The sequence below is a fragment of the Archocentrus centrarchus genome, chromosome 8 (assembly GCF_007364275.1).
Source record: "Archocentrus centrarchus isolate MPI-CPG fArcCen1 chromosome 8, fArcCen1, whole genome shotgun sequence".
Taxonomy (NCBI): Eukaryota; Metazoa; Chordata; class Actinopteri; order Cichliformes; family Cichlidae; genus Archocentrus; species Archocentrus centrarchus.
The window spans coordinates 2,987,057-3,014,476 of NC_044353.1; the positions used below are offsets into that span (position 1 = coordinate 2,987,057).

Sequence of the window (27,420 nt, forward strand, 5' to 3'; positions counted from 1 at the left end):
CCCAAAAGAGACGAGCAGGACCAGCGTAAATCTCACGCCCAGGCACACTAAAGCAGAGGGGGGGCGAGGGCCGAAACAGACAGCAAGCAGAAGAAAACAAGACACACCATGAAGCCGTGAAACAGCTCTGAGGAATGCACACAATGACAACATGCTGATGACCAGCAGCTTAGCACGGCAACTGTTTTAGATTCCCGATATTAGCCAACAAATCTGATAAAATGACAGCATAAATTAAGATGCATCTTAATGAAAAGTCTAAAACTCTTATAATTCATTCTGAGGGGAGCATGAAGTCCTGAGCCAAAAGCCATAGCAATCCAGATAATAGCTGCTGAGAGCTTTCACATATAAGACCAAGGAGAATGTGCCCGGTGTTCAGGGAAAAACCAAAGCATCACCAAACCCATATAAGGTTATCCTAAAGAGCAAATCCAAATTTCAAGGAAATCCAATCTGAAAGTTTTTTTTGATCCTGGGAAAGGAATTAGCCCCGACTGTCTCCACAGGTCCATGAAGCAGCTGTTGAATAAGCGACTTGTTTGGCCTGTTAGTGGCTCCACGAATTTCTCAGATTCATTGAAATTTATCTTCTGGGGACCATGAACAACTAAACCAAATGCCATACCTATCCATACAGTAATCAGTGGCAGGAACCGCCAAGAAATTGAAAAATAATATTCAGGAAAAATCTCTATACAAAGCTTCATGGCAAGTGACACAAATCTTCATCACAATCCATCCAATACAGCTGATTTATTTCATCACTAAAGTCTGCAGGATTCATCCTCTGGGAACAATCTGTGTCTTCACAGACAGATCTGCTCAGTAGATTTAAATATACGACACAACATAAGTGAAAATGTTCAGAAATTAAAATGTACCCTCTGGAAACCAAGAATATCTAAACAAAGCAGTCCTATTGAGTTTTTGCACTCTTAATCCACAAATGCCAACAAGGATAGACTCTTCTGGGAACCATGAATCTCTATATAAATGTCATGGCAGGCCATCCACAGCGGTTACTGTTTTAAGAGAAAAAAAACATTCAGATTCAGAACCACCGACAGCAGGATTCATCATCAGGGGACTCTGAGTAAGTTTTGTACCAATCCACCAAGTAGGAGTTGATTTATTTTGATAAATGAGTGAAAGGTTTGGTCACCTCGTGATTACAGCATCACCAAAATGATTTGAGCTAATGCTCAAATGTCATAACAGTCCAGTTGTTATGATGCTAATTTCACTCTGAACCACAAACATCAACCTCATTGTGGCGCTAGAGGAAGATCCCTCTCGGGACCATGAATGCCATTCAAGAATTTACACCGATCCATTATGCAGAGATGTGAAACAGAATAACTGTGCTACAGATAAGCTGCTGAAGTCGGAGGATCACTGCAGTCATTGAGATTTACCCTCTGGGGACCATGAACAAAACGTCAGACAAATTCACACCGCAACTGTTGAGCTATTTTCCTCAGATATTACCCTCATGGTTGGACTAGAGAAAACTGAATTGATTCAAAACTCATTATGATTTGTCCTCTGGGGACTATGAACCCTTACAGTAACTAGATGGAGACATGTTTTACTGAATGAGTGAAAAGCTTGTAGGGCTTCAGGAAAAGTCAGACGATCACCAGAGTGACTGCAGTTTATCCTCTGAGTACCACGAATATGGTGAAATAACCTTTGCATGGCTAAAAATAAGGAAAATGCATCAGTTAGGAGAGCAAGATGCAATGCAACATTTTTTATTGTCAAAGAAAAGTGGAAAATAAAAACAAGAAAGAGTACATACAGCGTTTAAACATGAGCATAGAACCAATCATGAGGTAAGACGTATTATTGTGATTTTAAGTGTTGATTGAGACGAGTTAATACACAACCATAGCTGGTTTTTACTGAGAGTCCTTTCTACTGCTAAAGTGTATTCACAACTCAGAATACACAAAATATTGGAACTGGTCTCTCTCTAAAGTAAACGGCATGAATGGGCTACAAATGAATGTAAAATATAACAAATATCACTGTACACTGATTGCACTTCCACACGTCCTTAGAGAACAGTTCCTGCATCTCCAAAGGTAAAAACTGTCCGTGTCCTCAAACGGAGCGATTTGGTTTAGTTAGTCCAGCAACTCTCAGCCTTGATCGCACACCAACACAAAAACAAGACATTTCCTCATCGTAATAAAACGCACACTGATGCCCTGCTGAGTCCCAAGTGTTGTTCTTGGCACATGGAAGGTCAGGTATTCATTTACAAGGCGCTTTGGCCTCTTTAAAGTGTGCATTTTAAGCTCCTAATAGTTCTGTGTTGAAGAATTTTTGCCTCGAGCTGTTTTGTGTTCGTTCCAACTTTTACACCGTGAAACTGTGACGTGTCCTCTACTGCGCTTCTTTACATCTATCAGCTAGAAATTCACAGGAAGGAAGAAAAAAAAAGCTGTTACTGCTACGAGACACAAATTATATTAGTTCATTTTGAAAATAAAGAGTTAGTACCAAAAACCCCACGCCAAAAAAAAGAAAAAAGAAATCAGTAAATCACTCCTACACAGAACATAATTTGGCAAATATCTCATCATCAATCAGTCGTGGCATTCCTCCACTTCAAAACTGTTCGCTGAAAATATCTTTCAGGGAACATGCTCTTCATGACGTAAACAGAGACCATGTTGTGTCGTCCTTAAGGCCTGGTCACACCACTATTATCTTTGAAGCTTTCTGAAAGATCACTTTATTTTAATAAAATGATACCGCTGCACCAAAAACCTCCCTGTGATTGGTTTGGTTGCCAGCAGATTGCTGCGGTTGCCTGTAGTTTGCACGGAAGATGCCGACTTAGCTGCAAGCAATCGTCATTTACTGTCCGAGCTGAAAAAAAACTGGAAAGAGAAAACTTTCGCTGTCAAAGTCTAATCTGACCGCCACAACCAACACATTTCAAAAGGGGTCACTTTTATTTTGAAGGCAAACAGTCTTTGTTTGCCAGTGTTTGCAGACAAGTTGTCGTTATCCATGCAAACTACTGGCAACAGTAGCAACTTGCTAGTAACCAAAGCAATCACGAGAAGGTTTTTGTGCAGCACCATAAACCTTCTGCCTGCCAGCAACCTGCTGAAACCACCACGCTGATGAATACACACTTTTCCCTAGCAACAGGGAGTTACCAGGTCTCTAGGCCTGTGTGACTGAGGCCGTGGTGGATTTGTTAGCTCCCTGACAATAAAGCCTGTGGGCATTTACCTCCCTCGTCTTTAAGCTACATCCTCCTAAAAGCTGACTGTCTTTGGACAACTTTTGGAAGCCTACTGAAGGGCACCCATCAGTGATTGTAAGCTGTACCGATGCAGTAAAGAAATCTGCAACGGTCTGATGCAGAAGAGTTGGAAATGTGCTTTCCCTCCTTATTTGAAACTTGTGTAGCATGAACGCTGCTCACCACCTGGCCCCGTGCACTTTGAGGAGCTTTTACATCCAAACACATGAAGCAAAACATGAAGCTAAATTTCTGGTGTGTCCAGGCCTTAACTCTGAAAACATTAAAGTCGTCTCACCAAAAAACATTCAGTATAGTTTCTCTGTGGAACGTGAACTGCTGCTGTATGTTGTGGCATCATTGTTCGGTAGGCATTGAGAGTTAATTTCCAGCATGAACCTGCATAAAAATGTTTCTCAAAAAATACTTTAAACATCTTGAAAAGGACAATTAAGCTTGCATGAGTGTAAAAAGGGTCATTTAGTCCAAAGTAATGTTGAGAAGGGTTCTTAGTTTGAAAGAGGATCTGGAAAGCAATTATTCCTCAAAGGAGGGTGTCAATCCTGCTGCTGGGGTCTCCTCCTAACGGGTCCTCGAGCCCAAACAGTTGGTCTAAGCTGACAGTGGAGCTACAGAGGAAATCGCTGCGGCCTTGTTCCTCCTCTTCCGGCCAGGGGTTCTCCAGGAAGGCTGTGGCGAGGAAGGTCTCCTCGTCAAAGTCAGACACCTGGTTACTCCTCTGGGTCTCCGCTGTGCCTGGAGGAGATTCAGCTGGGGAAATGTGGATCCCCCGCACTGTTAGATCCTCTTCTTTCATGACGGGACTCAGAGACTCATCACCTTCCAAACTGAGCTCCCCACTGAGAGCCGAATCCAGCAGGGCGTCCCAGTCAAAGTCCCCCTTTAGAGGTCCAATCTCCTTCTGTTCATCCATGGAGAGCAAAGGGGAGCTGGACCGGCGGAGGGCTTTGGCGGCACCATTTCTGGAGCCCTGCTTCCTCTTGAGCCCACCCTTTCCTCTGATTACTGGCCAGGACCCCAGCATGGTCCCCTCAGCCAGATGGGGGTCCCAGTTTTGATCAGCCCCCGTTGCCTCTTCGAACTCCCGAAGAAGCCTTTGTGACTCTGGGTTGATGCAAAGCCCAATGTGCACCTGTGTGGAGCTGCAGGGGCCTCTGGGCTCGGGCAGCGGGTTGGGCCTCAGTCTGTTCTGCAAGGCCGGGTTGATCTGGACAGGCGGCATTCGTCTCTTCTTGTAGGCACCGCTTAGGAGGCGCTCAGCATACTGTGGGTCGATCTTCCAAAAACCCCCCTTCCCGGGCTCGTCCTTCTGTCGCGGCACCTTGATGAAGCACTTGTTGAGCGACAGGTTGTGCCGGATCGAGTTCTGGAAGTAGAAATGTATATTTTTATATGAGTGTGCAGCAAGTTTAAAGCTACAGCCTGGCTTGCCAGTTAGCTTAACTTAGCATAAGGGTTGAAACATGGGGAAACACCTAGCTTGGCTGTGGCTAGAGGCAGCGTACTCCCCCTTACAGCCAAGCCACAACAGAACCTGGCAGAAACAAATTAAATCAATGTTTCTTTGGGAAAGGATTCAAAGAACGTTGGTGTGGCTGGTTCATCAGGTATCTTACTGCTCACTCTGTATCTGAGAGCTTCCCTAAAACTGGCATTTTATTCATGTTTTCTTGTAGAATTTTTTTTCAGTAAATTCACACTTGGATGTATCCATCAGTGTGAATGTGTGTGAATGTGTGAATGAGGCTTGCAGTAAGAAAGGCTTTGAGTACTGAAACTGAGTAGAAAGGCATCATTTGTCAGTGGCCACAGACTCCCATGTTAAAACTTTCCAGCAGAAATAAACATGTTTACAGCTGATACAGAAACTGCTTTGTTTATAGCTAACCCCCCCCCCCTTTTTTTTTAATCTGTTCAAAAAAAGTTTGCATTATGAGGGGCGTGGCCTGTTTGACTGACAGGTGGAAGTTAACACAGGTGGCTGTAGCTGCTAGCAGTCTGCTAGGCTTCACCCTGAGCTGGACCTCTGGACCGTGCTTTTTAATGCAATTATGTGACCAATAATATGACTGCTGTGGCTTCATTGGACTAACAGGCCATCCAAGAAGGCAGAGCTCCAGTTTGGGTGAGAGAAATTCTCAGATTTGGACGGTCCCAAAAACCAACATGGAGGCCAAAACATTAATGCTGAGGCTTCAAAATAGCAGAAACATCTCCTTTAAAGTAGTATGTGCGTTATTTCCTTTTTGCCTTTATTAGACAGTGCAGGGAAGAGGAGACAGGGAGGAAAGCAGGGAGAGAGAGCAGGGGAGACATGCAGCAGGGGGTCTCAGGCTGGAGGATGCCACATTTAGCCCACCTGCTCAACCTGTGAGCTAACCTGGCTCCCCATGTTTCCTTCATGATCCTTTAAAGTTTTTCTTAATTTAAAATTCTTTAATTTTCAGGTATCCACCCAGTTTGCCTTTTCTAATAACATTTTAAGGCAACTGAATCTTTACTTTTTAATGCACGAGATGCTAAACAGCTGTTGGTGTTTCGCTCCAGTAGGTTTGGTGTTAGCTGCACATTTGCTGTTTTTTTCCAGCCTTTAGCTTTATTTGGTTCAGGAAGTACAGACGTACATCACATTGGTAATGTGCTCTGTACCCTTGCATTCATCCAGCCAGCCCCCCTCCACTCGGTCTGAACAGAGCGCTGACCCCGTGACCTTTGTTAAATATTATCTGCCTCATGTACTGCCTTACAATAACAAAATGCTCTGAAACATCTGAGCCTGAAACTCTGGGAGTGCAGCGAGAGGTTCATCAATCATTGATCCAAACAAATGAAACCTTTCTGGAAAATTACTGCCCTTATGAGAAGGAATCTGCTGTGCTGCAAAGATGCAGTTATAATAATGCTTCAAAAATAAAAGGCACAATCCTGTTAAAGTTTGAGCATTTTAGGCCTCAGTTATTAATTACCCACAAAGCCAAGTCACTAATGCCTCTGCAGAGAGTGGCAGCAGGCCCAGACCTCTGCTGTTCCTCAAATAGAAACACATCCAGCTGTGAATTGACCTGAGAGAAACTCATTTTCACACAAAGCCTGTGGCAGGTGGCACATCCTTTCTTAGCTGGTGTGTGTGTGTGTGTGTGTGTGTGTGTGTGTGTGTGTGTGTGTGTGTGTGTGTGTGTGTGTGTGTGTGTGTGTGTGTGTGTGGTCTTTTACCTGCCAGGTGGGGTCAGCATGGCGGTAGTAGCAGAAGTTGTCGGTGATCCACTTGTAGATGCAGGACAGAGTGATCTTGCTCTTCTTGCTGGCCTGCATGGCCATACAGATGAGGGTGGCGTAAGAGTAGGGCGGCTTGATGTGCGCGTTGGTCTTGTAGTCCACTTCATCCGGGCAGTGGCCGTGCGCCACGATGCCGGGGAGCGGCTGCATCCTGCTGTAGGCCGCCGCTATGGGCTTCCCCGGGGTCAGGGGCATCCCGATGGAGGCGGGGTCCCCGGCCAGAGGGGAGGCCGGCGCGTCGGATCCCAGCTGCTGGTGGCCGAACAGGTGCGGCTGGTGGTGGGCGTGCTGCGGCACGTTGGCACTGATGATGGAGAACTCCTGGAGCCACTGCAGGCTGGTCAGGCTGTCGTCCAGGCTGACGGAGCTGCAGCAGCTGCTCATGCTGCTGTTGGGGTTGTCGGTGTTGCTGACTCCGTCCCGCTCCTCAGCCTGTGCAGCGGCGGTCACCACCTCCTCCTCCAGCCCCACAGAGCCTTCGGGCCACGGGTCGGCACAGCTCAGAGACAGCATGGTTCTCTCCAGCTCCTCTCTCCTCTCCGTCTGCTCCTTCTCCTCCTCGTCCCCCTCCTCCTCTGACGGGACTGTAAATATACACCCGACACTTTTAAGGCCAGAGCAACCATCCGAAAACAGAGGCTCTGTGCGCGCGTGAAGAGAAACACTTTCACACTGCAATCCACATCCGCACGTCTCACACCTCAAAAATAAAAATGCTACCTAAACTTCTGAGGATGTGCCGTGTTTCTTCTGGATGTGCAGCAGCTTTTTCTCTCTGCGCAACTTTCCTGAAAAACTGCGGTGCGCACTTGACGCTCGCCTGGTAAACGGCAGTTTAAACGCTTTCAAAGTGTACCAGCTAAAACCCGGTTATAGATCACAGTCCACGATCACAGTCTGGATTCAGACTGAGATCAGCACCTTTAACATTTCAGTAAAGTCCGCACATTTACTTTAAACAGTAACAGTTTTGAAGTACTTTAACTTGTGTGATTATTATATTTATGTCATTTCTGTGCTTGTTATGAGGTCTCGTTCAGAGAAAGAGTTTAAATGAAGACTGAGCTCACCTCTTTGAGCTGAAACCTGTTAAATCCCAAACTGAGTGAAGCTTCAGCCTCAGCCTGCTGCTGCGCACCTGCTGCCTGCGAACAGCTGAAGATGGACGGATTCCTGCGGCTGCGTCGGGCGCTTCTTCTCCTCGGCGGAGGTCTTTATGACGGGCGGCAGCGGGACCGTCGGGGAGGCCGTTTAATACCTGGTGCAGGAGGTTTGTCCAGCAACCATAGCAACGCTACACCCCCTTGTAAACAGCCTCGCGCTCCTTCATTGGCCTCTCCGTTTCTATGGCGCTTCATTTTTAATCACGCTCAATCAAGTCAACTGCAGGTTCTCAAACTGAGGCCCGGGGCCGCTCCGGGGGACCTGCGGAGACTTTCACTTCGGATTGTTTTTTATTAAAAGCGAACAAAGTGATTTTTTTCTTTCTTTAAGGAACAAACTGCACAAAAGCAACAGTACGTCCATCACCGCGGAATTATTATTAACACACAGTGAGAAACAAAGACAGAGAAAAAGTTTGGTTTGGTTTTTATGCCTGACTAAATGAACAGTCTGAGGCCCGAGGAGCTTCATAAGGACTTAATTATTATTTAACAGATTTAATAACGTTTCATGAAAACACAACAAGCTCATAAATAGATTAAAACGGTGTTTTTGTGTTCTTGGGGACAGAATCTGCTCAGAAGACCCACAAAACACAAAAATGGAAAAAAAAAGAGAAATTAATTAAGAAAAAATGAAAGTGAGGTTTTGTTGTTTTTGGGCTCCTTCATCATAAAGTACGACTCTAACCTTAAATCAAAGTGTGTTTTTTTTTCTCTTCTCGGGGCTGAAAACTTTTAAATGATCAACTTTTTAAACAAAAGAAAAAAATACAGCCTCAAAATCCAAAGTTATTTTTTATTGACGTGGTTCAGTTATCTCCAACTTCTGTGACAAACTACCTCCTCTATACAGCTCTCAATTGTTCAAAACAACAACAATAATAGTAATAATAATGATATTCCAAATGTGAAAGCTATCAAAAGTTATCAAAGTTATCAAAATCCGGCGCTTCATTAATCTGACCTTTTATTTGACAAATGATGCTTTCACAGATAAAAACAATAAAATGTAACAGTTTGTTTGTTCGTTTGTTTGTTTGCATAAAAACAGTGAAAGCTGTAAAGTTTGATCATCTTATTTATGGATAAACAGGATGAGTCGTGTAAAGGCTCCTCCTCCCTCCGTGGTTCTTTGACACCTGAAGGTAAAAACACTTCCAAAGGATACACCTGTGCTTCCTCAGCAACACCTCCTCCTGTAGCCTCCTCCCTCCTCTGTCCTCCCCCAGCACAGCACACTGAGACTGTTTCCAGATCACAGTGAAGATCTCTGAGAGAGGAGGAGCTGAAGGTGTGATTTGATGTTTGGGGTTATTTGTTTGTCTTTTGGTGATGCTCCTGTCCTCATCAGTCTTCCAGTTTCTCCTGTTTGTACTCTGGATTCTCTGGATTGTCGTTACTCCGCCCACCGACAGGTGGAGGTGGTTACGTTCTCCCTCCTGTTCTTTATCTGTCAGTCTGTCAGTAATATAACTCTAAAGGTTTTGAGCCAAAGTTGATGAAACTTTATGGAAATATTCCTTAGGGGGCCAAGAACATTTGATTTCATTTTCAAGGTCAAAGGTCAAGGTCACCAAATCAAAAAAAATCCCATCTGCCACCTTTGTTGAAGCTTTTAAATTAAAATCTCAGTGAATTTTTCATCCATGGTGATGAAAATTGGCACTCAGGTATAAATAATAACTGTTGATAATTCAGTGTCTTTTTCTACTTTAAATTAAAATACTCACAATAATGCAACGTGACTACAAACTCTACACAAAAATTACACACATTTACGATTCATATCAGCAAATGTTTGTTTTTCTTATTTCTTTTTTTTAATATCCTCCTGTGCAAATTAAAGCAGGATGTTGTTCCATCCATCCATGAGGTTTGACCTTTCTGCTCTGCAGACTCCAGAACTACAAAGAGCCGAGCCATGAACTCTGACCTCTGACCTCTGAACTCTGTTCTTTACTCTTCAGAGATGTGCAGCGTGATATTCATGTTCCTGGATGATTGGTACCTTTGTACACTCCGAAGTGGACAGTAAACAACATGGTTGCCTCATGATTGTAGTGATGTCATACACAATGCACTGATATCAGTAGGTTATGTAGTAATATTCCTGCACACACATGGGTATAATATGATGTGAATACCTTGTAAGTATGCATTATATCTGGCTTGTTATAGATTATATAAATAGACATTATGCAGTACATACCTATGTACAGAGTGCAGTACTTGGTCTAATTTGTTTACATGTGTCTGTTCTAGGATGTGGTTACTAAAAAGTATTTGTAGAAATGTTAAAGATAATCACAGAATATTAATCTCTTACTTCCTGATTAAAATTGAATCTGTGAGAGTGTGTGTGTGTGTGTGGGGGGGGGGGGGGGCAAAAGTCTGTTTTTGCCTATTTTTGCAAGTAAAGTTTTAAAATCTGAATACACACACACACACACACACACACACACACACACACACACACACACACACACCTTGTATAAGGAGATCAGACCTAATCAATTGGCTCTGATTGATTAGCTGGGTCTGATCGCTGGAGCTGTCAGGTATCAGCCACAGGAGACTTTTTACTGCAAACCAAAGTTTTGTACTAGTATTTGAGTACTTCAGTACGGTTACTTCTTGTACCTGAGTGGACCTGAGTGGACCTGAGTGGACTTCCTTGTTTGTCTGCGTAATAAATTTAACTTTGGAGACGGAGCAAAAGTTGGAGTCGGGATTTATGTGAGTGAAGGAATGTTACTTTTGTCCATAAGGCAACAAGGGAGCGAGGGCCGAACAAAAAGCTGAGTCCTCGTGAACGCTGCGTTAGTGTCGCTGAGCGCTTTCCTGAGGCCCTCACAAAGGCAACTGTAAAGCAATAAAAAAGCTTCCTCGTCTCTTCAAAGCTGGACTTGACTGCAGAGGCGGCTGACAGCTGCAGGCTGTAACGAGTGGAGGCATCAGAAACATGCTCCATCCTCAGGAGAAGGAAGGAGGGGCTGAGAAATGAAGCCAGTGTGGAAGCTGCAGTTCCTCTGGTGTCCAGCAGAGGCTCTGCAGGGAGTCAGTCCCCATAGACTCCCATGTTAAAACTTTCCCTCAGAAATAAACATGTTTACAGCTGATACAGAAACTGTTTTGGTCTCTGTGGATAATTTCCTCCTTCGTAGCAGCTGTATGGGGGGAGGATGTTTCTATAACTGACTCATCTGGAGTTTATTAAGGTTTAAAGTCAATAATTTCACTGCCTGATATTAGTCTTATTAAGGAAACAATCTGAATATTTGAGTCCTGTACAAAAACTGCCAAAATAAAAAAATAAAAACATGAATGACTCAAATAAAAAATAATTTCATTCCATTAAGTTGATTAATTGTAAATATAGTAATAAATACAGAGGACCGTCAATATAGAACTGATATTTCTGATCAAATTTTCTTTATTTTTTTCCTTTTTATTACTTCCTCTAGTTATTTACAATATTTATTTATTGATCCATTCATTTACTTATTCCCCTTCATTTTAATTTTTAATTTATTTTATCTTGGCAGTTTTGGTCTTCCATAATCTTGAACCTGTCATTCCTCGATGATCCGACGTTTGTGTGTCGTCGTGTTTTCAGAGTCCAGAGAGACGGCGGTTTAAAGGACTGTGACACGCAGCACACCTGCAGTGATGGAAAGGTCGCGTCTGGAGCGTTTTTACAAAGGAACACAAAACTGAAGCTCAGCCAGGAGGATGGAGATCATGCCTGAAGTCGCGTCTCTGTCCTGACACTCTGCTTGAAGCAGAGTGACTTTAAAGAGGTGCAGGGAGCGTGCTCAGAGGGATCGCAGCTGCAGAAATCTGCTCAGACTGTCACACAGGAGGACCACGGATGCACACGGCAGAGGGATTAATGCCACAAACACATGAATATGTCTTCATCTGAAGAACAAGACAAAAACCATTATAAAGACACAAAACGACTGCAGAGACTCGAAATGTCGTCCAGTGAAGATGAAAAATGGCACAGAGAGGAAACATGACTTCAGAGTCAGACAAACACAAGGCAACACACAAACATGTACAACAACGCTAAAAAGAGGCAGCGACACATTAATCTGAGAGAAAATAAGTCCTTTAAATGCTGCTCATCAGAAGCAAATAAAATACAATAAAAGCTCTCCTTCATGTGCAGCACAGGCTCCAGATCAGCTGTAAAACCTTCATGCATGTAACACAGAACCGTAACACCTGAACTGAGTTTAATTTCAAATCTAGTTGATATATTTGTGCTTTTTTGTTTTTAATGTTGCGCTGCGTTCAGGTGTAATGCCTCTGGTTGGACAGATGAGGGAGCCAAGTACACATGAGAGATGAACCTCAGAGGAAACCCAGCATGAAGAAGAAAAACAGGAAAAACTTTTTTCATTTTAATTTTCTTTTTATTCTTGTTATTTGAGCTGTTTGATAGAAGTTGTTACTGTTTCATGAACTCCGTATTTTTTCTTCTGTTTATTATGATATTTATTTATTTACAGCTCCTCATTGTTACACTCACACTGATTCTGATTCTTCTCTTTCTATCATTATCATTACTGTTATTATTGTTTCAAATAAATTTTCCACTGTATTTGTTCTTTTTATGCAGCGCTTGTGTTTCCTGTTCAGTGTTTGGATGATTTTGGATATTGTGTGGATGGATATAGTGGTGTGGTGGTTAGCACTATTGCCTCACAGCTTGAAGGTCTTGGTTTGAATCCACCTTTGCCCTTTGTGTGGCTGGTGACCTGTACAGGTGTACCCCACCTGTTGTCCCATGGCAGCTGGGATAGGCTCCAGCCCCCCCCCGCGACCCTGAAACGGATGCATGTTTAGTTGTTCGTGTATCCTGATGAGATGGTTGGAATTTGCTGAGCAAAGACTCCTGCGATCTATGAATAAAGTGACTCAAGCTGACAAAGTTTCCTTCAAATCTGCTCAATTGAAGTTTCTGTTGTTGTAAATTAATTTAATGCTTTTGGTTTAGATTAATGAAATAAAAACTCATTTAAACGTGTGTTTCTGCTTCGAGTATTTTATCATACTGGCAGGCTGAGTATGTTTTTTACAGTACTTGAGTACTTAAGTCAGTAATCTTTGTGTTTTTTGTAAATATTCACTCGTGCAGGAAGCTGTGCAGACACACGGTTGTTAATCATTGATTGCACAGCTCCTGCTCCTCCTCCTGCTCCTCACTCTTGTTGTGGTGGTGAAATGACCCCGAGGTGAACTTTTTGTAACAGTCAGCAGCGGCTCAGACAGGAACTGTGAAGCACGAACATCTCCAGGAAACGAGAAGAAAAGAAAGCAGCGACTGCAGGTTTCAGCGGAGCTGCAGAACATCCGTCAGTGGGAAAGTTTCTGTCTCATCAGAGGAGATCGTTTAATCCCGGATCCTGCAAATGTTTACTGGACGATAAAAATCAAAACGTGCTTTTATTCTGTGCTTCAGGGGCATTTTCAACATCTGCTCAAAGACAAATGCTCACCTACAAGTAAACATCCCCCACTGAGAATATTAATGAGTGCAAGTGTGTGTTTATTACAGCTAAAGGTCAAAGGGCGGGGCAGTTAGTGGGTCACTGATTAAAAGGCCCCTAACCCTGATTCAATATGTTAACAGACCATGAAATGCACCAGTGATAAATGCAGGCTCAGTTCATTTTGGGGAACAGGTTAAACAAGACTCTGTTCAGTGTCACTTATTAAATCATTCAACTTTTATTTCAGCTGCACTGATGACGCTGTCTGAGGTGGGAAGATGAATTTTGAAGATATTCCTAAAAACGGTGTGCCACAGGGGTCAGATTTGGGACCACTTTTACTTCCTGTGTATATGCCCACCTTTGTGCAAGCAGGTGGCGCCTGTTCTCATATTCATGCTGAGGACTCGCAGGCACACGTGCACGTTATGGCTCAGTGCTCGTTATGGCTGCCTTTGTGAAGTTCAAAACTGGACAGCAAATAATTTTCTCCAACTAAACCTTATTATAAATAACCTGAACTAAATAAAAGGTCAGGAATTCGGATCACAGCTCACAACTGAACAGACTCATCAGCTGAATGCCTGCTGCAAAGAATCCAGTTTGACAGAAAACAAACACCATCTACCAAATATCTATAAATATGATTTAACATTTAAAAGAACGGAGTCTATCACACCTGGGATTACTGTAAAAGCCTTTTTACCTGTCCAAACAAAAAATCTGTGTAATGAAACAGAACTCAGCTGCCAGAAAGTAAACTGGACTCGAGAGACAAGCTGCGGATGTTTTAGAATCGATTTTAAGATTTGGTTGATTATTTTTTTAGGCGCCCTCTCTCAGACCTACATACCTACAGTCAGTGGCGGATCTAGGATTTTTCTGAGTAAGGGGCCATCAAGGGGCCACAGTATTCATAGAGGGGCCAAGTATTTGTGGTAGATGTGGTGATATACGGACCAATAAAAATTAAAGCCATAGTTAAAGTTATGGTAAATCTTATCACCATGAGTTGTAAGAATTCCATGAACTTATATGCTGTTTCACTAAATAACAATATCAGACATTTCATACATTACAGCATTAATTGTAGTTGCTCTCCCTAAATGATTTCTGACCTGATGAAAAGGGGCTGGAGGTGTCCTGCTCCTGACCAGCCTCTGGTCTGCTGTGTACTGCTGCTCTCTGCCTCCTCTCACCCTGCTCATCTTCAGCTGGCAAACTGCTGAATTCCCGCCTGAGACTGACCTTTACTTTTCATATTCTTCTCTATCACTGCCAAACGTTATAGTTAATGTTAACACACAAATGCAAATTACAAAGAAGTACATGAATTAGTGAAATGCTAACATTCATGTGCAAACACAAGTAGGGCCTCAGTTAACATTACTCTTAACTAACTTTGCCTCTTAATTTAATGTTTATCAGACTTACGCTGTGTGACAACTGTGAGTAAGAAGGGATTTATGACTTATCATTACCAACAAACTCCTCAAAATGTAGACAGGCATCAGTTGTCGGTTAAAAAAACTTTCTTGCCAGATCGTTCAAATCTTTTTCTTCTGTAAGCTTTATTCACTCTGGACATTCCTATTTGGCTCATTAGCGCTACTGGTGTTTCAGCATGGAATTGCATCCACCTATATTTCGATCCTCGCTCTCGGACAAAGGACAGATGAGTGACAGGACAGGGGCACTTCAGGGGGCCAATCAGATTTCAGATGGGGCCAATGCCCCTGTGGCCCCGCCCCTAGAACCGCCCCTGCCTACAGTACCTGCAGATCGTCGGTCTGCTCCAGGAGCCCCGCTGAAAACTGAAACCGGAGGCTCAGGCTGGCTGAGAGTCAGTCGCCTCCTTTAACTTTCCTCTTTGAAAAGTCTAAAAGTCTTTCCTCATTTTAATTGGGTTTTATTTTTTTATTATTGGTGCACAGTGTTTGTTGTTGTTGCTCCTGTGGAGAACTTTGTAACAAGGATTTCTATCTAAATAAAGTTTATTGTTAGTATTTATTAACGTCTCACTCCAAAACATTCAGCTTGAGGCTTCTGATGAGTGTCATCGTGGTGGCTATATCCATCATTTATATACAGTCTGTGGCAGACAGGAGGTCTGAGATGACCAAACTACGGCTATCCTCCCTCTCTGACATCACAGAGATCCAGGAGTAGAAAACGCTGTGATAAACTGAGTGTTTGGAGCAGTCTGAGCTCAGCTCACGGCGATTACACGCACACACAGACATAATATGTCCCTGCAGCATGCCTCTTACCCCCAACAATACATAATAGATGGCCTCCTGTGTCACATGTTCCTTCACCTGCAGCAGGACTGAATTATTCAGCCCGGTGGCAGAAAGAGAGCCGTGCAGCCTGCAGCTGAGAGCTCCATAACAAGATTAGGATCATTCCATCAGGAGAACAGTCTCCTCTCAGGCCTCGGCGAGGCTCTGCTCGAAGGCTAATAGCGCTTCATGTCAATGCCTCGAGCCTCATCAAAGCACTCTTGCTCCTCATATCTTTAACCCATCGCTCAGAGCATTTTCTTTATATTTTAAAAGCGTTTGCAGGCTCGTCCTGTTTAGTCTCCTTCCATTCACGTGTTTTTAGGTTCAGTTACTTTTGAGAATAAACTCTCATCAGTTGGTGAATAGTTTTTATTTTTATGTGTTAAATGCTTTATTAAAAAGACTCTAAGTTCATCAGAAAAAGCATGTTCAGAGAGGCAAGCCACAGACTGTACATTAAAGATGGACGTAGCCACTTTGACATCACTCACTAGTTTTGGACTCTGTATCTGAAGCCTCAGTGTTAGCATAGCTGCTGGCAAGTTGTTGTTTTTTTGAAACCAGGAGTGGCCATGTTTGGGCGAGAGGGTGGGGTTCCAGGTTAGCAGATAATGCTAGCTAGCTTGGTTAGCAAGTTGAATCCAAAAACTCATTTTTGGAGTGACTCCCAGGTGGATGTTAGAGGAGCTCTACAGTCCCTCGGTCCCCCTGGTGCCACCCCATTTTAAAGTTCCCAGAAAAGTTCCTGCATGTCCACACGGTGAAAAAGTCGGGACATCAATACAAAGATTGATTTTTATGTCCTTCTTCCTGTTACTTTAACATTTAGAGTCTAAGAAACAGCAGCATGATTTCCTGCTGGTGTGTTAATGTGCTGTTATTAAAAAATTATTAGATATATCTTTTTACTTTCAGAGCAGCGGCATTAAAACTGTCTCATTAACAGCTCCTGATTTCAGAAAGAACATGAATATGAGACACATTTATAGGATATGTTACACACAGGTATGAGTAAATAATAATAATAACAGTTAAATAATGAGAATGTCTTTATTTACTCATACCTGTGTGTAACATAAACTAAAAACGTGCCTCAGATTCATGTTCTTTCTGCAATCAGGAGCTGTTAATAATAATATTATTATTATTATTATTATTATTATTATTATTATTATTAATAATAATAATAATAATATTATTATTATTATTATTATTATTAATATTAATAATAATAATAATAATAATAATAATAATAATAATAATAATATTTCAGTTCAGCCATTATGTTATTAACCTGAATGCCTTGGTTAGATTCAAACATGAATTTAATATTGTTTAGATGAAAATATTAAATAAGAAATCCAATTAAAATCCATTTAAATCCTGCAGAAAACTGTCAAATTTAATCGTTTGTACACACATTTCAAGTCTTTGAATCAGTCTGTAATTCTCATTAATGTTCTGCTTTCCTGTATAAGCACATTTTTCATTACACTATTAAACATATTTATTAAATAAAGTGTGTTACACTCGACCTAAATACAAGTTATATGTGTTCAAAATGTGTTGTTTCATATTACTACAATTTTAAAAGCGTAAAAACAAATACAAGACAATGGTGCCATTGTTACGTAACATACTCCTCAGTTAATTCAAAGTATATTTTAATATATAACAGGTTTCTTGTGGATTACATAAGAAAATATAGGCTTTCCGTTAAACAAATTAATTTTTTAAAATGCGTTTAATTTAATACCCTTCCTCATACTGATCTTATAGACAGGATGTCCTTTTTAAAAATAAAACAAAAAAAAAAGATTTACCGTGTTTACACGTGTGAGGCTCGTGAATAAGCAGCCAATCAGCTCTATGAATTCACGCCATGTAGCTGATCAAACATTACGTCAGCGTAACGGACACAAATGAAAGCGCCTGCGTGATTCATACTGGACAAACAACGAGGGCGGCGTGGGGAATTTGCGTTCTGACTCCTTTAGACTCCACCCATTGACACAGTCTTAACACATAAAACAAGCGCACCACAGATTTTAAACCCTTTCCAATGATAACCAATCAGTGCCTCTGTAGTACTCTGTGGCCGTGGAGCTGTCCAATCAGCGGCGCGCTACTCTTTGTTGTTGGTGAGGGCATGAAAACATTGTTGTTGCTGTTGCGGAGACTCACGGACGGACGAGCAGGAAGGACGGAAGCTTCACGGGGCTCCCTGCAGGTCCGGGTTTACTTATTTTATTTTAATTTTATCGAAAGGTGGTAGTTTTGGTCTTTAAAGGAGCCACGGGAGCAGTCATGTCGGTGAATATGGAAGAACTAAGGCACCAAGTGATGATAAACCAGTTTGTTTTGACGGCTGGCTGCGCTGCCGATCAGGCGAAGCAGCTTCTCCAGGCGGCCCACTGGCAGTTTGAGGTGAGTAGGAGGTTTTTCACACATTCTGCCCTTTTATTAACCCCCACGCGTGTATCTGATGTAACGAGAGGCGTCCGTGAACCCGCTGCGGTGCTTCTGTGGAGCGTTTCCGTGCCGCCTCATTGCCATGCGCTCCTGAAGCTAATGTTTAGCCGCCTAGCCGAGCTGAGGACGTGGTGTTCGTCTTTTTGTTTACATCCTGCGCCGCGTCGTTGCTCAGCTCGTTGTTATTAGCCTGGCTGCTGGCACTTATATCCAGGCTGTAGGTAACCCGATGCAGCGGCTCAGGCCGGGCCGGAGCCTGGAGGCAGGTGAGGTTTATTTTGGCGTGGAGCTGTTGATAAGATGTCCTGTTTTTCCTCCGCACGCATTACTCACACATCACCAACTACAGGTCGGGCTGGTTTACCGTCAGAGCTCATCGGGTGCTGGGCTCTGATCAGCCCCTCCCTGCCCAGCTCAAAACACTCGGTTCATCACGTTTCCTGTCTGAGTTTGTAGAAGCAGGCCGAGCGGCGCTCTCTGTGTTTATGTCCGCTTTGCAGAGCGGATAAAGAGGTCAGACTCGGCGTGCTCCCCGCTAAGCGCCCTGACATGGATCCCAGTCCCGTTCGGTTATATTTAGACTGATTAGGATGCATTATCCTTCCAGCTGTTCTTATACTTGATCCTCCGTGTGCCCTTAACACCTCTGAGAAACTGAAGCTGTTTGCTGGAGGTCAGTTTCAGCTTCTTCCTGCCAGCTTTTACTGTTTTTCTTGTTTTCCCAACGTGGCCCTGAAGTCTCGGGCCTGAGAAGCCCTCCTCCAGCAGGGCGAGGCCGGCAGGAGCCAAACTGCACTTTCAGCTGCTTATTGTGTTTATTAAAGGTCATAAACTGGGTGCGTACGCTGCTGGTTTCTCTTTTGTTCTCTGATGAACGTAAATAGGCCCTTTGACGTTTATCTGACACAGACCCCCCGTCCCCCCCCGGCCGGCTTGAGTTGATGGTCAGGCTTCATTAATGATTCAAGCACACAGTGTAAACACACACGCCAGTTGTAAATCATTGTTGAGGGCGCTGTGCTTATTGGAGAATGAAACGTAATCATTATTGATCCTGATTTAGTTGAAATGCAAACTGTCAACAAACTGTTGGAAATTTCCATAAAGTAACAGTCACCCCCCCCACCCCCAATGTGCTAAACCAGCCTCTGCTTGCTTCATTCCTTTTGGAAGTGCCGTCACACAGACCGGTGTGTGGTTGTTATTTTTGTTACCAGTTATATAAAACATGCCTTCAGTACCAAAAATGTGAGAGAATAAAGTTCTGGTAAGTTTTTCAGCTCATTCTGAGTGACTGTAAGGATGATGTCATACGGTGGCACAGATTTCATGTTTCACACTTTGCTGCTTCAGTTTTGATTTTTCTGTGATGCGGTGGAGAACGGTCAGAGCGTTTTTATTGGCAGATCAAATGTTTGCAGAGTCAGTGCTCACAGCCTTCATCACGCTGGACATCAGCCGCTCGGCCAAATCCTGATTGATGGAGATCCATTCCTGCCTTATCAGGGCTAAGCTGATCACAGTGTGTGGACTTCTGGCTGTCCATCCACTTTTTAAGGCCTGCCCACAGATTCTGGATCAGATTCAGATCTGTGGTGTTTCCTGGCTGTGCATCCAAAATCTCACCTTTGCCCTCTGACCTCTGACATGCCAGAAAACACACAAACTGCCACCAAACTGCTCCCAGATCGCTGGAAGAAGTCGATCTTTGAGGATTTTTGTTAGTGGGGTCAGTCCTTAAAAAGCAGAGCCCCACAGACTGCGATCAGCCTGAGGCTCTGAGGCAGGCTGGATCAGATCAGGCCCAGGAGCTGAAATCCAGCATGAAGAAGGGTGAACACTGAATTTCAGTTGTGTATCAGTTGTTGGAGGTTGTGATGATTTTGGGTTTCCAAAAAGTTGTTTTTCATTGCGTACACTAGAACGATTGATCCCCGCATGCTGCAGCTAAAGCAAAGACTCTGTTATGATGGGTAACAGTAGTTTGTAAAAAATTCAGGTTAAAATTATTTTTAGGTTCAGCCTGTTTTTCCTTCGTGAGTCAGCGGGACAGGAATCCTGCCTCTATGATCAAATCTGACTGAAACCCTGTTTGATGACTTTACCACAGACTTCAGCTTTAAAGGCTTTTTTCCTCCTGCATGTTAAACTTCTACCAGCATCTGTGCTTCCTGCTGAACAGCCGACGGACACCTGTGCTTCCAGACGGTTCTGGTCAGACCACACCTCCGTCTGCCGCAGCCAGGTGCTGCACCGGGAGGGGGGAGTAAGGTTTGGGGAGGCAGACGGGCTCATCGTCTTAAGTCTCTCAGGAGTGAGTCAGAGAGTTTGTTTCTGGTTGGTTTAGTTGGAGAAACGTTAAACTCACTTCCCACTCCGTACTGTGCTGCTTTGTTTTGAGGGCTGAGTGTGTGATTGGAAACTGGGATTAGGGAGTGTTGTTGTGTCTCTGGAGTGAGTCACTAACCTTCATGTTACCAGGACACCATAACACAGCTGAACCCTGAAAGACAAGGATGAGGGAAAAGCACGAGCTGGAGACGTGGCCTCGGCGTGAAGGATGCCGACGTTCTTATGGACTTGGAATCACTTCCTGTCTTTGTCTGAAGTATGAAACTGATTGTTCTCGGAGCATCTCGTCACCGCAGAGCTGAGCGATGTCAGAAAACTGCAGATATGTCCCGAGGTACCGCCTCACCTACAGTGGGAGGGGCTTTAGTGAATTTAGACTTGTTATTTTGAGATCACATGACAGGACGGGCTGTTTTTGGGGTGAAGAGAACAAACTGAATGCTGATGTTGTGACATTATCTGCGACAACCTCAGAAGGTACCAAAGGTGCAGTTCCTCTGACCTCCAGCAGAGGCACCACAGTGAGTCAGTGCCCATAGGCTCCCACGTTAAAACTGTACAGCAGAAATAAACATGTTTACAGCCTGATACAGAAGTTTAAAGTAAACAGCTGATTCACAATTCAAAATAATCTTTATTTATCTTACACTGTGTCCTGGCGCAGCGTCTCAGCTGCACAGCACATGGGCGGGGCTTCTACCCCTGGGATGACCATATTAGGGCTGCCCGGTCTTGGTGACATCATACAGATCCAACAGCAGAAGAAAGTTTGGAGCAGCCTGACTGACGTCCTTACAGGAACCTTTGACCATGTTTGACATGAGCTGCTGGGACAGGAGGAAACAAGGAAAAGCAGAATAGGTCCTCCATAGTTATGAAATACTGATATAATGTTAATTACACACATATGATAACTGCGTAATAGTTTGTTTTGTAGTGTTTGTGTACAGTTTTGAGTGAACAGACGTGCAGTCCTCTGTCACACGTGAGGATCCTGAAGCAGGAAACTCGTTCATGTTTTTCTTTGTGAAATTACTACAGTGATGGTGAAAATAGCTGCTGGTTGATTTCCTGTTGAACCACCCGGTTGCTGAAAGAGGAAGTTTCTCTTCGTGTTGGAGCGTTTTGTTCTCGGTCATCAGAGCGAAAGTAAAAGCTGACACGTCGCTGTGAGCCGTGGTCCCTCTGCGGGGCCTTTAAAGACGCTCGCAGGTTACAGAGTTTCCTGCAACACTCCAGACAAATAAACCCAGACGAGACAAAGGGCGGCGTGAACTCGGCGGCTCTTCGCACAATAGCAGCCGAGCACTTTCACACTTTGAGATGTGTGTCACGTTGTACGGCAGACATTCCTGCGCCGCCGCCGCTGTTGTCAAACAACCATGGAGGAGGAGGAGGAGGGCGAGGGAGGGAGGGGCACAGCATTCATTCAAGTGCTGGGAACAAAAAGCAGAAGCTGAGCTGTAAAACACACTCCCTGTTCAACCCACGGGCGCTCATCAGCCCTGCAGTTATTACAGACCCTGAACTAACCACGTGCTGTTTACTGATCTCATCTCCAAAGCCCACAGTCACTCATATTCATCAGTGGTGCTGCTTTTAATGTTCCTTCATTGCTGTGTTGAAAACACTTCAAAGTAGTTTCTTTGTTTCCAGATGGAAAGAAATCAGTGACTGTTTTCATAAAGTAGCTCTGCGTGAAACAGTGCTGTGAGGGAGGCGACTCCAGCTCAGTTCTAGGGTTCAGTGTCACACGGCAGGAAGAGCCCACCGAAAACAGGAAGTGGAGACTGAAATGATTAATTACTGTTTATTTCTCACACTCTGCTTCAGTTTGATCTTACTGATGATATCTGGTGATATCTGATGATATCTGAGGAGCAGGAAGTTGCTGGTTTTATAGCTTAAAATGTTCCTAAACTCATTATTGATGACTCAATGATCATAAATAAAACGGTCCTTTTGTAATTGATTGATCTTTTTATCAGTGTTTAATTATTGGCATTGGCGGGAACCTGATGGCTGCTCTGACAGGAACGTGAGGATGATGATTCCAGGATCCGATGACCTCAGCTGGATTTGGTGCAGCTCTGCAGAAAGTTGCAGCCTCAGTTCCTCGAGTCATTTCATTTCTTCAGAAACAGAAACTCTGGTTTTAGCACGTCTGCCTCGGGGTTTCACCCTCAGCAGCTCTGCAGAAAAACTCGGTTTCAGGTCCCAGCGGGGAGCTAATACATTTAACCCTTTGTGTTAATTGACCCCGATAGTTATTGGGGGGGTCTCCTGCATGTTTGTCATGTGAAATAAATCCCAGTTTAAGTGGTGAGAACATAACTCCTCCTCCTGCCTCTCTTTCTGTCTGCAGACGGCCTTAAGCTCCTTCTTCCAGGAGGCCAACATCCCCGGTCACCACCAGATGGTAAGTGCACAAAAAATCTTTAATAAAAACAAAGTGTGAGGCTGGTCAATCGGGGGGGGGGGGGCTCTTCCATCTTTGACCCCAATGACTCATTTAAAAAGCTCTGAAGGCGACTTTAAAGCATTTGGTTTCATGTGCTGAGGTCTCCTGTGGTTGTGCTTGGCTTATGGGGCGTGGGTGGTTCAGCGCCATCGGTGCGCCCGTTCACACATCGGTTTGCTTCCCGAAGCTCGCAGCAGGAGGAAGCAGTTTGTCTCCTCTGTGGTCCACATCATTAGTCAGTTTGTTTTATTGGGGGGGGTTTGAGGAACTGCAGCTTGTCAAATGTAACATTTTTATTAACAAAGTGTAAAAGTGCTTTAAAGAGTCCAGATCTGAAACCTGAGTGAGAGCAGCGGAGAGGGCTCGGAAACATGTCTCCACACAGACGCTGTGGTGTGTGTCTGTGTGTGTGTCTGTGTGTGTGTCTGTAGCCATAATAACTGTTTAATCTCCAACTGCAGCCCTGTAATTTAATAATTACCGGCTTATGATGAAAAAATGTAGGCACGACTGTGCAGACCTGCATCATAGTGAACACACACACACTTTCCTGTGTGTGTGTGTGTGTGTGTGTGTGTGTGTGTGTGTGTGTGTGTATGCTCCTGCTGCCTCCTTGGGTTTGTCTGATTGTCGGTCATGCTGAGACAGCCGACATCTGCAGCAGGCATGTTTTGTTTTCATTTTTCCTCCTCCCCCTCCCCCTCCTCCTCCAGTTTGTGCGTGGGTGCGTTGCTGGGGGAGGAGCCTGTTCACACAGCAGGCTGGTTTGTTATTATTTTGGGTGACGACATCTCGCCCGATGTTTTCATGTGCCGAAGCAACTCGATGCCCTGAGCGAGCATCAGCTGCCTGACTTCCTGTTCCTGCTCCTGCAGGGCTGCTGGGGCAGCTTTGGGCACGGAGGAGGAAGAAGCAACAATAAGGAGCTTTTATTATAAGATAAATAAGTTTGTGTCAGGCTCAGAAAACTGAATGGGGACAAAAACAACCAGAGCTACACTTGGAAAGAACTCAGAGGGGACGTGCAGCAGAGTTATGATGCTGGAAGCATAAAAAAGTTACATTTACTGGAATATTTTAATAGGGAAAATAAGATGCTGGAATAATTTCAGGTTAGCTCTGTAAACGAGGCCTGTTTCACGCTCTGCACATCAGTTACTGAGAGTTTCATCATCACAGCCACAGAGCTGCATCTCCGGTTTAGAGAATATTAATAACGACAGGATTATATTTTATTTGCAGAGCGGTTCTGTTGTACACACAAAAGATTCCCGGTTTGATTCCAGGAGGAGAGAAGCCCAGCCTCAGGGGGTCACAAGCCAGTGCCAGATAAATATAGTAAAAAATCAGAAAAAAGCCTTCCCATAAAAGCTTTAAGTCACGACTCAGGCAGGTGAGAACCTCGGCAACCTGACTGCAAACTCTCCAACCCCCTTTTTAGCTTTCAGCCGGGTCCCTGAGACAGATTGAAGACCTCAGCAGGTGTGCGCAGGTGTCTGTCTTACTGAGAGGTCAGAGCGAGGCCCTGAAGGACCTTAAAGGTTATCAGCAAAGTTTCTTCTTCCTTCTCGGATGGTCTCAGATCTCTGCTGCAGAGACTCAGTCTGAGGTGGTTTACGGCAGAATTGAGGGTGTGTTTGCTCTTTAACGGGGTTTCTAATCAGCGATGCATGATCTCAGGCACAACGAGCTGTTCCCGTAAATTTCTGACTCACAGGTTAAAGACCATTATTTGGCTCCTTTTAAAGTCAGAGCTGCTGTTTGTGTTCTCGGCCCGACGTCATCGGTGTGATGCACCGACACGCAGCATACCACAGAACCGGTTCTCTGAGGGTCAAACGTGTAGCAGGAAAACTACTGAGGCGAGACTGTAACGAACACGCCGATCCAGCCTGAACATGAGCAGGAAAATCCCCGCAGGAAACTGTTTACTGCCTCTGAGACGGGCGTGTCTGCTGGCTGTTTATCTCCCTGATCAGAACAAGAACATCCACAGGGTCTCTGCTGGCACGGGGAGCTTTAACTGGCTGTAGCTGCAGTGGACAGAGGAGGCCTTTAATGAGTGCTGGGAAACTTCTCATTTCTTTCTTGTAGATTATAAGTTGCTATTAACGCTGGAACTAGCATGCTGTTACAGGGTCAGGGGTCTTCACACTGGGGGATTGTTGCTTTTTTACAAACGCTGGCTATACCAATGAGCTCCACCCCGAACCACCGCTGACCTGCACCTGAACACCTGAAACTCGTGTTTTTCACATCATTTCATGAGCTCACCTCCCTCAGATCCTGTGGAGGCCGAACAATCAACATTATTAATCCATCAGTCATTTTTATAGCAAAGTATTTGCAGTTCAGGGTTTTTAAAGAGGATTTTCTTCATCGTACATGACGTCACATGAAATAATTTTGAGTTCTGCATCAAGTAAAATCAGGAAGTTTGTGCCAAGGCTGTCTCAGCCTTCCTGACATCCTCCAGGCTTTTATTTTGAAACCATTCTCACTTCCTTTCTCTCTCCTTCCTACAGATGTGCACTCCCAGAAACACGCCCGCCACGCCGCCCAACTTCCCAGACGCCATCACCATGTTCTCCAAACTGCGAGCATCTGAGTGTGGCTCCGGCGGCGGCGCCTCCCAGGCATCCATGGCGTGCTCCCCGCCGGCCCATTCCTCCACAGCGGGATTCAGCTCTTTCTGGGCGTCCTCGCCGCCCAGCCACCAGCCGGCCTGGCTGCCCCCATCGTCGCCCACGGGCCACCACATGCACCACAACCACTACCACCACATGCAACAGACTCCCATGTGGCCCCCCGTCTCTCAGCCCAGCGGCTCCCAGCAGCCCCCTGTTGTATCGGCGCTTCACGGACAGAGATGAGGCCGAGCGGCGGGCTGAGTCAGCTCGGGTGGGGCGGGAGGGTCCGGGGTTTGGGGGGTGGGGGGGAAGTTTATTGTTTCTCTAAACTGAAGACAAGCAGTTTGGCTTCCCTGTGAGCCGCGGGGCGAAGCCAGAGGGTCTCTGAGGACCCTGAGAACATGAACCTGGCCAGACTCTCTGAGCAGAACGCCTGCGAAGCACTTACTGAGGATCGGAGCCATGAGACACGCTCTCTACAAACTCTTCTCTCATTGGTCAGAAAAGAAATCAGACAGGAAATCAGCAATAACCAGCAGGAGGATGAATCAGAACAGGTCATGGATGTAAATGAAGTGTGTGTGTGTGTGTGTGTGTGTGTGTGTGTGTGTGTGTGTGTGTGTGTGTGTGTGTGTGTGTGTGTGTGTGTGTGTGTGTGTGTGTGTCTCTGGAGTACAGTTGTGTACCAACAGTTCAGCCACAAACTTTGATTTACAGCCAAAAAAAAGGTGGGGCTGCGCTCCGGCTGCTAGTGTGATGTCAGAGTCGATCCCAGTTTGTGCTTCTCATTTGAATCCCGGGTCGTTTCTCTGAACTTTGACCCGGCTGGATGGGAAAATGTTCAGTTTGCCGCAGACATGAATAAACCCGACAGCTGGAAGTCTGAATTTTCTTTGATGGAAACATTTAAATCTCTGTTGTGCAGCAGATTTAATATTTTTTTATCCAGCTGTTCGGCGATCAGTCGGTATTCCGAGGTCGGTCGCACTCACTGATGTCTGTGGCTCATAATTCCGTGTTGTCAGTTTTTTGCTGAGTTTTCTGTGTGGAAATATCGAGTGTTGTTTAAAGGTTTTCTGTAATTGACGGGGAGAACGTGAGGAGTTCAAACTGGGTTCTGTTCACACGGTGTTAGAAAAGTTTTCAAAAACCTGATTGTGACGCCGGAGAGCTGCCACGTTAAACAAACTGATCACCTGTCCAGGTTTCTGTGTTGTAAATAAAAGCCAAAAGATTTCAGTCGAACTCATGAATTTGATCTGAGAGCATTTTTTTTTTTTTACAGCCGGCTCCGCCGCCGTGCTGTTTGTCTGTCTGAGAGGTTTAAAGCTCAAACTCAGTGATTTCCACACAGCCTTTCAGGCGCTCGACGCTCCTACCTCCACCTGCCGGCAGGGCAGAGGCCCCGCGCCGCTCCGAATGTACTCAGCACAGTGGAAACCACCGAGACCTCTGCGGGACTTTCTCTTCACCGCATCCCACGTGTGGCACAACGAGTAGATTTTCAAACATGAACAAAATAAAGCTGCGTTCACGTCACGAGGAAGAGGAGTTATCAGGGAGCAGGTTTTGGTCTTCACAGACAATCAGCTGTTTCAGGATTTAAACGGTCTCCTGTTAGAAGCCGCTCACCTGTAGAGGACACACCTGCGTGCTTTCATACTTTAACATGACACAACTTTGTTCCTGAAAAGTAGAAAACACCAAAGCTGCGTAATTCATTTTAAAGTGGGAGGAAGTTTTCAGCAGAGCTGAAATAACTGGAAAAACAGATTCCTAAAGGGGAAAATTCACAGATAAACAAGTTACTGCCACAAAACTACCATGATCAAATATTTGGCTCTAAAGTTTGGGTTTTATTATTATTATTGGTACATATGCACATACTGCAGCTTATTGGTTGGTGTAATATGGTCTCTGGTGTTAGCTGTGCAACAGAGAGTTCCCAGCCATCTGAGCAGCACCTGAATGCAGCTTAAAGGTGTACT

At 44.5% G+C, this 27,420-nt stretch overlaps 2 protein-coding genes across 3 annotated transcripts; one reads left to right on the top strand and one right to left on the bottom strand.

Moving 5' to 3' along the window:
• Positions 1-1,780: 1,780 nt before the first annotated feature.
• On the bottom strand, positions 1,781-7,844 carry foxj1a (forkhead box J1a). 2 transcript variants are annotated; one of them, XR_004020319.1, is made up of 4 exons: positions 7,636-7,844; positions 6,503-7,149; positions 3,567-4,655; positions 1,781-2,420 (listed from the first exon to the last, which is right to left on the bottom strand). XR_004020319.1 is itself a non-coding variant. In XM_030736527.1 (3 exons), the coding sequence occupies exons 2-3, from the start codon at positions 7,076-7,078 to the stop codon at positions 3,813-3,815; spliced, it is 1,419 nt and encodes a 472-aa protein (XP_030592387.1). In that variant the 5' UTR covers positions 7,079-7,149; positions 7,636-7,844; the 3' UTR covers positions 1,781-3,812. The 2 variants fall into 2 exon arrangements, 1 of the variants encoding a protein (XP_030592387.1); XM_030736527.1 differs by having other exon boundaries at positions 1,781-4,655.
• Positions 7,845-17,576: 9,732 nt separating this feature from the next.
• Positions 17,577-25,698, top strand: ubald2 (UBA-like domain containing 2). Its single transcript, XM_030736572.1, has 3 exons — positions 17,577-17,944; positions 22,707-22,760; positions 25,328-25,698. The coding sequence occupies exons 1-3, from the start codon at positions 17,825-17,827 to the stop codon at positions 25,673-25,675; spliced, it is 522 nt and encodes a 173-aa protein (XP_030592432.1). The 5' UTR covers positions 17,577-17,824; the 3' UTR covers positions 25,676-25,698.
• Positions 25,699-27,420: the final 1,722 nt, after the last annotated feature.

Excerpts from the sequence above, each read along its gene's own strand:
- foxj1a (XM_030736527.1), bottom strand. The coding sequence starts at position 7,078 with ATGCTGTCTCTGAGCTGTGCCGACCCGTGGCCCGAAGGCTCTGTGGGG. Across the intron at positions 4,656-6,502 it reads ATGCTGACCCCACCTGGCAG|AACTCGATCCGGCACAACCT; the intron begins GTAAAAGACCAC and ends TTCTACTTCCAG.
- ubald2 (XM_030736572.1), top strand. The coding sequence starts at position 17,825 with ATGTCGGTGAATATGGAAGAACTAAGGCACCAAGTGATGATAAACCAG. Across the intron at positions 17,945-22,706 it reads CGGCCCACTGGCAGTTTGAG|ACGGCCTTAAGCTCCTTCTT; the intron begins GTGAGTAGGAGG and ends TTCTGTCTGCAG. Across the intron at positions 22,761-25,327 it reads TCCCCGGTCACCACCAGATG|ATGTGCACTCCCAGAAACAC; the intron begins GTAAGTGCACAA and ends TCCTTCCTACAG.